We start from the raw sequence: 11412 nt of genomic DNA on the forward strand, positions 1-11412 counted from the left end.
TTATTAACCCTACGTGTGTGTGTACACTGTATTTTTGAGGGAACAGTCGGATCTCCAAGTTTTTTAAGGCTTAAAAAATCTGAAAAAATTCAGGGATACTTCTCAAAGTGTGGGAGTCGTGTGCACACGAAGGACTAACAATAATTATTAATTGTTTAGATAATTACGATTTTAACATTAATTAAGTATTACCTTACTCTAACTGAAAATTGGGCAAAAAGTAGACAATTTTTGAAAAAACTGCGACTTTCTAACTCTATATTCTCTATAGAGAAAAATGCTAAAAATAATAATAAATTCTTTAACATATTTACGTAAACGTCTAATTATCAGTATAAGGTAGTATTTTATGTGTCAGAAACAATTTTTATTTAAACTTCGCAAAAAGGTCATAATTAGCTCCAAAAGCTTGCAAACCCCTCTTTCTCACTTATGGGGTTTTTGTGATCCTGTAAAAGAGACTAATGGCCTTCTATTAAATGCCTGACAGACACTTATAAAATTGCACAAAAGGATATGTAGAACCACATAGAGCCATATAGAAGCAATATATTTTCTATTAGGCTCTATATGATTCTATATATCTTTTTGTCCATTTTTATAGGTTTCTATAAGACATTTAATAGAGAGGGGGGGGGGGGAGTTATTTAAAAAATAATATTTTATTCGTATTCTATGTCTAATTGTCATGAGAAATGTAGAGTTTTAAGTCGATCAAGATTCCCGGTGAGAAGAGAAGAATTCAGATAAATTCAGAATCTGAATTCCCATTAATATGTGAATTTCCTCCCGTCGAAAGTTCCACCAAGGAGTAGACAAAAAATGCAAAATCTATTCTTTTTAATCGACTCAGAAAAATTTAATGGAAGCGTATTGAGGAGAATTAAAAAAACGAAGGAATGCCAACGAAAGAATAGAAAGACAGAGAATAATTTCACTTTAAAGAAAAAAAACCTAGTCCTTTTAATCGATCAGTTATAAATATAAAATAATTATGTTAACAGAAATAATTTGTAGTATTTTCAAAGAATATTTTTATAACTTCTTAAAGATAAATTAATTTCGTTTACCTTATACACAACATGATTAAATGAATTTATTATTATTTATTATATTATTAAATCTATAATGTGTTTAAACAATATAAAATATTATAACTAAAATTACTCCACCATTATCGAAGACAAAAAATTGAAATTTCAAAACTCATATCTTCCACAAAAACGGAATTAAAAATAACCATAAGAGGTTTGTCTACTGATCGAATTGAGAGGAATTAAAAAAGTGGAAAATATATTCGCCTGAATGGAATACAACACAAGTTGGCTTTGGAGATAAACCTATTCTTTCGTTGGGAACTTCTCTCGATGGAAAATTAGCACATTAAAAAAATCAAATAATGCTCACTTTTTCGTTTAAATCTGAAAATATTAATTTTTCTCTGTTCTTCTCTTCTTATCGGGTTCTGAATAAAATATGTACAAAACGTCTTTTTTTGTGGGAAATGCGTACGCATTTTTTTACTTAAAAAAAAATGCAAATTCGAACAAATTTCCGGGCGATATACATGAAAATTCGAAGAAAACCTCTGCAATCATACATGTGTTTGTAACCTAAGTTCACTTGTCACGTGGGAGACCCACTGGGGGTTTATATACATACAATATGGATGAGACAAAAACCACGTGCGATTATTGCAATTGTGACGTTTGTGACAAAGTGCGATCTGATCTTGAAAAAATATTCCGTGTTCTAGATATTTATGGCTGGCTATTGGATTCATACATAGTGGTTCGTATTCATTAATTATATCCGGTACGCCTTTTATTATAGAATCCAATAAAATTTCGTGTCTTCAGCTTTGATAGGTTATGTTGACATCCCGCAATTTTTTAGTTCTGGAAATCGTAATTTCATGTTTATTATCTATTTTGTTCCAAAAGTAGAAATGCACTTCTTGGCTTACTTTCAGGACTTCTTTTTAGAAGATTTATGGAACAAATTGCCTGGAGAATGGCAAAATACATTAGATGTTGTAAGTCCTCAAGAATTGGGGAAATGGATTTTAGGAGAAGCTTGGTATGTTCTTATTCATATAAATGAGAATAGAAATATTAGATCTAGTAACGGTTATTTAGTTTTAATTTGATCTTCTTACAGCGAAAGAGTTTGGCCTTTGTCTTTAATGGCTCTAAGAGAAGTTATTCGTAGTTTAGTAATTAATAGGAATCATAATGAAGGTGAAGCTATTAAATGCAAGAAGCGAAGTAGCGAAGGAAAATCTTTTAATTCCCTAGAAGAATTAGATTCAGTTAATTCCAATTTATATGTCAATGACTCCAAATTCAATAACCTTTTTATAAAACACGTGAAGACAAAAAAGCGGTACGAAATAGAGAAAATGTCACAGGTGTGTTATTTATTTATATAAAAATTAAAATTGTGAAAGTGAGGTAGTTTGGAGTTTGCATTTATGAAAACGTTTTGGCAAGATGTGAATTTTTGTGCTTTTAGATTTTAGGAGATTGTGCCTTAAAAGCAAATTGCAAATGCGTTGTTGATATTGGTGCTGGAATGGGTCATTTAGCTCGTGTACTTGCCTTTAAATATGGATTTTCTGTAACTTGTGTTGAACAGGATCCATTATTAACAGCACAAGCAAAGTACGAGATTATACTTTATTATTATTTATCAATATTAATTATTCCAGGGTGGCCACTGACCAGGCAAGTAAAATAAAATGCTAGTGAAATTAGATTTTTTCTTAACTAATTTTTCATTTCCCTTGATCATTAATTAATATTCAAACATCAGCATTTTAATCTTGTAATATTTTTAACAAAGAATCTTTTATAAACGGTATACAACAGATACAAATTAAAAAATGTTAAATTTATTTTAAACAAAATTGTTTCCTTCTATAAAAGATACCTTTTTAACAAAATACTTGAATATCAACAAAATAATTTAATTTTTAACATAATAGTTGAATTTTCAACCTGAAAAGATGAATTCCCAACAAAAAAGTCTTATAGTTTATATTTCAATAAAAAAAGATGAAATTCATACCAAAAAACAAAAAATGAAAACACGAATTTTCAACAAAGGAAGATTTTTCAATCAGGAAATAAATAAAAGTTTATCTAACAGGTTGAACCTTCAAGCCAAAAGACGAATTTTCTCTAAAAAAATTAAATTTTCAAATAAAAAATATGACTTTAGCAAAAAATTATTTTTACTTGAAACTGATGCTTTTTTCCCAACAAAAATGAAATACCAAACCAAGAAAATTATTTTATTGCCGTAAAAGGAGAATTTTTAACTAAAAAAGAATAATATTAATAAAATGGAAGAGTTATATTTTCAGTTAAAAAATTAATTTTAAACAGAAAATGCTTTTTCACTAAATAGTTAAAATTTCAACCAAAGACATAAGCCTTCAATCGACAAAAATAATTTTTTAGCAATGTAATTTCACTTTTACCCAAGTAGTTGAGTTTTCAATTAAATAAGAATAATTTTCAACAAAATAGTTAAACTTTCAATTGAAGAGATGAAATGTCAACTAAAAATATAAATTTTCAACAAAAAAATTTCTTAACAAAGTGATTCAATCAAATGTTTTAAATAAAATAGTTGAAAACTTAAATAAATAGGAAGGATTTTTAACCAGAAAGTTGTATTACCATTTAAACAAAATTATGTTTCTACTAAAACAGATGAATTTTAAATCAAAAAGATAATTTTTTTTAAATTGTTGAATTTTATGTTCAGAAGATTTTAGTTGACTTTTCACGATCAAAATATGAATTTTTCCACAAGAAATAAGTTTCTACGAAATAGTTGCACTTTTATCAAAAAAAGGATGAAATTATTCTTAAAACAGATGATTTTTTTTTATTTGAAGAGAGTTGAATTTTCATTTAAAAAAATTCCAGTTGACTTTTTAGGATAAAAATATGAAATTTTTAACAAAAAATTAATTTCTACGAAGAAAAATGACTTTTTAATACAAAAAGAAGTATTGCTTGAACAAAAAAGGATGAATTTTTAACAAAATATTTGAATTCTCTATAAAATAGTTTTATTTTTATCCAAGAAAGATGCAATTTGTACTAAAACAGATGATTGTTTAATAAAAAACGACACATTTTTTTTAAAGATGAACTTCTATCCAGAAAAGATTTAATTTAATTTTTAATACTAAAATATAAATTTTAAACAAAACGTAAATTTCCTACTAAATAGTTAAATTTTACACAAAACAGTAGAATTTTTAACAAAAAATTATGACTTTTTAACAAAATAGTTTAATTTTCAACCAATCAGTTGCATTTTTATCTTAGAAAGATGAAATTTTTATGAAAACAGATGAATTAAAAAAAAACATTTTCAAACAAATAGTTACATTTTCATCTAGATAATATTTCGGTTCTCTTTTCTACAACAAAATATTAAATTTAAACAAGAAGTAATTTTTTACGACATAGTTACATTTTCAATAAAACAACAGAATTTTTAACCAAAAAGTATGACTTCAACGAAATTTTTGAATTTTCAACAAAACAGTTGCATTTTTATCCAAAAGATATAATTTCTGAAAAAACAGGTAAAGATTCCAGTTCACTTTCCAATACCAAAATAAGAATTGTAAACAATAAGTTAATTTGATGCTAAATAGTCGAATTTTTAACCAGCACAAAAAGTTTCAACAAAAAAAGACGAATTTTAAACAAAAAGTAAAATTTCTAGGATATAGTTCAATTTTCAAAAAAGGAGTTGCATTTTCACCCAAGACAGATGCAATATTTCTACTAAAAATGATGAACTTTTAAATAAAAGAAAAATTTTCAGGAAAGTTTTCATCCAAAAAAGATTTCAGTTGATTTGTCAGCAACAAAATATGAATTTTAAACAATAGCTTAATGTTCTACGAAAAGAGTTAAATTTTTAACTTGAAAAGACGAATTTTTAACAATGTAGTTGAATTTTCTACCGAAAAGCATGTCTTTTTAAGAAATTTTTTACAATTTCCATCAAATAATAAAATTTATAACTTAAAAGGTATTTCAAAATGTAAAGCTTGTGTTGATGGATCGTGCATGTTATATAGCTCCTTTTATATTTGAGAACAAAAATTTCCTTTTCATATTATAGTAATTATAGTAATTACATAGGAAACCTTAATTTATTCAACACGCTATAATTATTTAGGAATACTCGAATTATTTCGCAAATAAATTGAAACCCCACATTTCGATCAAAGCTGATTTGAAGTTGGAGAGTGCCATAAGCTCAAGTTTTATATATTTTTATTCGAAAAGTCTTCTATTTTATTTTTGGTTCAGAATTAATTTCTTTTGGTTCAAGATTCTACTATTTCGTGGAAAGTTGTATTATTTTGTTGATAATTCAACTATTTTTTAATAAGTCCTCTTTTTTGTCCTCTTTTTAAATTGAAAATTATTCATTTGGTAGAGAATTAAATAAAAAATTTAATTGCTGATAATTCATCTTTTACAATGGAAAGTTAACTTTTCCTAGTTGAAAAATCTACCATTCTATTTTTGGTTCAGAATTCATCTCTTTTGGTTCAAAATTCTACTATTTGGTTAAAAATTTAATTATTTTGTTGAAAATTCAACTGTTTACTTCAAAAGTTACCTTTTTTTGAAAATTCAACTGTTTTGTGCAACATTCGTTTTTCTTCGATAGAAAATTCATCATTTGGTAGAAAATTTTGGGTTGTAAATTCATTTTTCTAGTTTGAAAATTCCACTATCTTCTAAAAGTAACGTTGTTTTTTGGTTTGTAAGCTAAATCTGGAAAACCTGAAATTTTCAGGGAATTTATATATACCTGGAAAAACCTAAAAATTTCATGGCCTTTTTTTTAATCCATGGAATTTTTTTGAGAGCGTACATAATTTTTTGAAATTGCAATATTAAATTGAATTACAGTTTATTTTGTTTGAAATCAGCTTTTAAACTGAAAGTTCAACTATTCTGTTTTTAGTTCAAAATTGATCGGTTCTAGTTGAAAATTCATGTATTTAGTTAAAAATTGGTTCTTTTTTGTTGAATTCCATTATTTTTTATTACAAATTTAAATCTTCTTTGTTTGAAATATCAACTAAAATATTCTTTTCCGAATTTTATCCATTTTTAAAGACGATTTTATTACTTAGCTGACAGTTGCTCTTTTGTTAAAAATTAATTTGTTGTTAACAAAAGAGCCATCATTTTAATTGAAAATTCATCTCCTTGGTTGAAAAATGAGCCATTTTGTTGAAAATTCTTTTTTTTTCTTTGGCTGAAAATTAATTTTTGCACTGAAAATTTAACTATTTCAGTTGCAAAATGAACTATTTTGTTTAAAATTTGTTTGCATTTTATTGTTGAAAATTATTTTTCTTCCTGAAATTGTAACTATTTAATATTTGGTTAAAAAATTATCTTTCGTTTACAATTTTGAGTTTTTTGGTAGAAATCCATCTTCTGGGCTGAAAACTAATCCTTTTGTTGGAAATTTAATGATTCAAGTTGAAGATTCATCGTATTTGTTGAAAATTCATTGCCGTAATTGAAAATGTATTTCTTAACTTAAAATTTAACTATTAAATTTTTGTTTGACAATGTGTGTTTTTAATTTCAAAGTCAGCTTCTATGGAAAAAAATGAATCTTTTATTCCATTTTTGGTTGAAACTTGATCTTTTTTAGTTTAAAATTCAACAATTTGTTGAAAATTTGTCTTTTTATATTTGATACTGCACATATTTCGTTGAAAATTCATGTATTTTGTTGAAAAATCGTCTTTGTGGTAGAAAATTAATCTTTTTGGTTGAAAATATGTCCAAAAAAAAAATATTTCCTTGTCCAAAATTGAACTCTTTTTTCAAAAATTTATCTTTTTGTTTAAAATCCATCTATTCCAGGTGAAGATTCATAATTTTAGTTGGAAATTCATTAGTTTATTTAAAAATTCAACTTTTTTTATTGAAGTTCCTATTTTTTGTTGAAAAATCGTCTTTCTTGGTAGAAAATGAATCGTATTGTTTGAAAATTCATTTTTTCGCTTGTAAATTCAAGTATTGCATTAAAATATTCATCATTTGAGTTGAAAATTTATCTTTTCGGTTGAAAATAAAACTACTATCTTGTAATAATAATTAAATTCATAGAAGCTAAAAAGAACGTTATTTTTAATAAACTCGCGAAAAATTATACCTGGAAAAATCTCGAGATACCTGGAAAAAACCTGGAATTACTAATTTCACTTAAAAGAATTTATTCCCTTATTTGATTGAAAAATCACTCTGCTTCCTCTGTTTCGAGAGCATTTTGGTATTTGAATTTTGAAATCATTTTTACAGTAATTTACATTATATATTTCACCCTGGAGTTCTTATCTTTAATTATTTTCAAAATGTATAGAATAAAACAATTATCATTGAATAATAATGATTATAAACGCATAAAAGTCTGCCGGCAAAAATGTAATTTTTGACCGGAAAAACGTGGAATTTTTTATAAAGTTTCAGTGGCCACCCTCTACTAACACTTTATCTTCATAAAATACGACATTATTAAAAGCAAGGAATAATTCATTTTACAGAAAGTGTGATGAACAATTTCTCACATCTTTACGAAAGTATAATCCTAATTGTAATGGAAAATTACAGCACGTTTCAATGACTGTGAATGTTAATGATTCTGGAGAAGAAGTTGTGAATTATTTAACAAAAAGCTTTGAAAGTGAACAAACTTTAATAACCAAAAGAAAAGAATTGGGTTTAGTTGGATTACATCCTTGTGGTGATTTAGCTACCACTTTATTGAGATTATACTCAAACTGTGCCGAAGCAAAGTTCATTTGCATTGTGGGATGTTGTTACATGAAACTCACACGTAGGTTTGTAGATAATGGTTTAAATTAAAATTAAAGATGAACATTACCTTAATTACTCATATCTTTTTAGTGGCGATAAATTTGCACTGAAAGGGTATCCAATGAGTCAATACGTTTCAACTCTAGACAATAATGAAATATCTTTTAATGCGCTCGAGGTTTCTTGTCATGCTATGGAAAAGCATTGTGATAAATTAAAAGAGGAGAGATTCAGCGACTTGATTGTAAGTTTCATGCCTCACAGAAACCGGCCCCCCGGTAAAAAGGCTTGCATTAAAAAGTATTGAAAAAGGGGGAGGGTCGGTAAGGCCGGTTTTTGGCCTAATTTATTTTTGGACCAAAAAATCTGAAAAAGTCATGGTAGTATCTTATAAGTATCCTGAGTCGAATGCACGCTAAACAGACTACCCTCCACCCCCCAGACACCCCCACCCCCCCTACAAATATAGGAAACACCACTACCCACCAACTGTATTTTCGAGAGATTTGACACTCTTAAACATGTATTCTGAGGTTAGCTCCGGTTTACTATGGTTTTCGGGGTCGCCGAATACAAATCTGGCGTCCTTTGACTTTTATCACGTCAGGTTCAAGGTCATTGGAAGGTCAAATCGAGAGAAAACGGTAAAAAATCCAAAAAAATACGTTGTAGGTTTTTGGAGTCGCTAATTACGAATCTGGCGTCCGTTGAACTCTATCGCTTCAGGTTCAAGGTCATTTGAAGGTCATTTGAAGGTCAAATCGAGAAAAACGGTAAAAAAATTTTTAAAAATATGTTATAGGTTTTTGGGGTCGCTGATTACGAACCGGGTGTCCGCTGACCTTTATCGCGTCAGGTTAAAGGTCATGGGAAGGTCAAATCGAGAGAAAACGCTGAAAAAAAATATGTTATATGTTTTCGGGGTCGCTGATTACAAATCTGGCATCCGTTGACCTCTATCGACCGCGCAAACCTATAACATATTTTTTATATTTTTTCAGCGTTTTTTATCGATTTGACTTTCAAATGACCTTGAACCTGACGCGATAAAGGTCAGCGGTCACCAGGTTCATAATCAGCGACCCCAAAAACCTATAACATATTTAAAAAAAAATTTTTTACCAGTTTTTCTCGATTTGACCTTCAAATGACCTTGAACCTGAAGCGACCCCGAAAACCTTAGTAAACCCGAGCTAACCTCAGAATACATGTTTAAGTGTATCAAATCTCTCGAAAATACAGTTGGTGGGTAGTGGTGTTTCCTATATTTGTAGGGGGGTGGGGGTGGCTGGGGGGTGGAGGGTAGTCCGTTTAGCGTGCAATCGATTCGGGATACTTATAAGATACTACCATGATTTTTTCAGATTTTTTGGTCCAAAAATAAATTAGGCCAAAAACCGGCCTTACCGACCCTCCCCCTTTAATTCATTCAGTGGTAACGTGAGAAATATTGAATATCCACGGCAGTTGATGTTGGCTCTCAAATTGAATCCCTTTCTGTACCTAGCGCTGAGAATATTTTGCTGAATACCACAAAGCAACCAAGAATTAGACAAATTTTAATCCCTTTTAATTTAGCAAATTTTGCTACATTTATTGACTGTTTTTCAAATAATAGTCAGGCAAAAAGCTATTTAAAACATAGCGTCGGTCATTTTACGATGTCAGGATCAATTTCCACACAAAAGGTTCTGGAGAAAAATCATTTTTTCGATTTTTTATCATGATTTTATATTTTTTTAATTGATAATATTTGAACAAAGCGAACATTTGACGATAAAGAAACGTATTCTTACATACAATCCTACTATATTTGGCAAATTTCATGCTTTTAGAGCGCGTTTTAATGCTTCAAACGAAAATTGTGTTTTTAATGTGTTCGAGGTTACGTCTGACAGCTCCGATCGGCTTTTAAAGGGATTGAAATTTTATAATTCTCGTCGCCTAATGAGAATTAAAAAACTAAGGACAGAAACGGCATTCTTAGGGATTCACATTTTCTAATACTTTTTAATGCCAGGCTTCTTACCGGGCCTATATCCTCAGTTGTATCCTATATCAGTTTAAGGTCCCTAAAATACCCCTTTTTCAAGATTTGGTCCTATGTTACCCTTTTTGAAGCGATTTTTGGGTAATTTTGAAAACATTTGAAATATTTTTGAAACTATTTGAAATATTTTACAGAATTTAAAAATATTCCAAGCAATTTTTGATTAATTTCATTCATTTTAAGAGATTTTGAAGCATTTGACATTTTTTAGGATAATGAATTTTCTAAAATATCAGAAGATATAGAACGATTTTACAGGATCAAAAAGTTTTTAATATATCTTAAAGATTTCCGAGGATTTCAATGAATTTAAGGGATTTTAAAGCTCGCAAGGTATTCTAATACATTTTCCAGGATTTCATGAAATATCTTCGATTTTTACGGGATTTTATCATATTTTAGTGGATTTCAAAGAATTCATTCACGACAAGTAAGATGTATTTTAGCTTTTCAGAGATTTGAAGTGATTTTAAATTATTGTTTGGAATTCGTCCTGAATTCTTATTAATTTAGCCTGTATTCTTTGAACAAATTTTAACCCACTTGAATCATTGTAAATTTCCTTAATTTTACGTAATTCAATGCATTAAAAAAAAGTTTTATTTAATTGAATCTGAGGATTAATTGATAAATGATCAAAGGATTTGAAATATTTTAGAGTGCTTTTCTTTCAAATTCCTTGACATTTTCAAAAGCTTTAACAAGTTTCAGAAGATTTAAAAGTTAAAAAAAAAATATTTTAAATTATTTCATTAGATTACAAATAATTTTTTAATCGAGTTTAGTAATTTTATGAGATTTCAAAGGATGTGAAATATTAGAGTGTATTGTAAACGACTCTCAGGAATTTTCGAGTGCTTTAATAAGTTTCAATGGATTTTAAAAGAGTTCAAAGGCTTGAAATTTTTTTTTAATTTCAGGGATTTTGAGGGATTTCCCAAGGTTTTAATAATTTTAAGGAATTTGCCCAAATTCGCATGTGTTTCTGAAGAATTTCGAAAGATATGGAACGATTTCACAGGATCCAACAGTTTTTAAGATATTTTAAAAGATTCTAACGGGGTTTATAAGATTTGCAAATATTCAATGATTTTAAAATATTTTAAAAGCTCTCAAGGTATTTTAATGCATTTTCCAGGATTTCAAAAATTTCGTAGGACTTTCTAAAGATTTCAAGAGATTATTGAATATATTTTTTTAATTTGCCCTGAATTATTTTAAATCCTTTTGAGTTCTTTTAAATTCATTCCATTTTAGTAAATTTCATGGATTTAAAAAAAGTTTTTGCTCACTGCGTCTTGAAGTCTTTAAAACTCACCTTAAATTCTTCGGTATTTCATCCAAATTTAAAAAATTCTCTTTAATTTTTTAAAACTTATTTCAAACTTACTCAATTCAATGCATTTTTCATATTTTTAAATTGTTTTGAATTCACTTGATTATTTTTTTAATTCGGTTTGATTTTTTATGAAT

The 11412-nt window shown here is 28.0% G+C and overlaps 1 protein-coding gene across 1 annotated transcript in view; it reads left to right on the forward strand.

The window, feature by feature from the left end:
* The first annotated feature begins 1662 nt into the window (after positions 1-1662).
* The window catches only part of LOC117169432 (protein RRNAD1), an 11791-nt gene continuing 2041 nt past the window's right edge, over positions 1663-11412 (forward strand). The window contains exons 1-6 of the mRNA XM_033355808.1: positions 1663-1791; positions 1973-2079; positions 2161-2410; positions 2515-2663; positions 7616-7912; positions 7980-8133. Coding sequence (XP_033211699.1) covers positions 1666-1791; positions 1973-2079; positions 2161-2410; positions 2515-2663; positions 7616-7912; positions 7980-8133 — 1083 coding nt within the window. The 5' untranslated portion in view covers positions 1663-1665. The remainder of the gene's footprint in view (positions 1792-1972; positions 2080-2160; positions 2411-2514; positions 2664-7615; positions 7913-7979; positions 8134-11412) is intronic.

Source organism: Belonocnema kinseyi, chromosome 3, assembly GCF_010883055.1.
Source record: "Belonocnema kinseyi isolate 2016_QV_RU_SX_M_011 chromosome 3, B_treatae_v1, whole genome shotgun sequence".
NCBI classification, from domain to species: Eukaryota; Metazoa; Arthropoda; class Insecta; order Hymenoptera; family Cynipidae; genus Belonocnema; species Belonocnema kinseyi.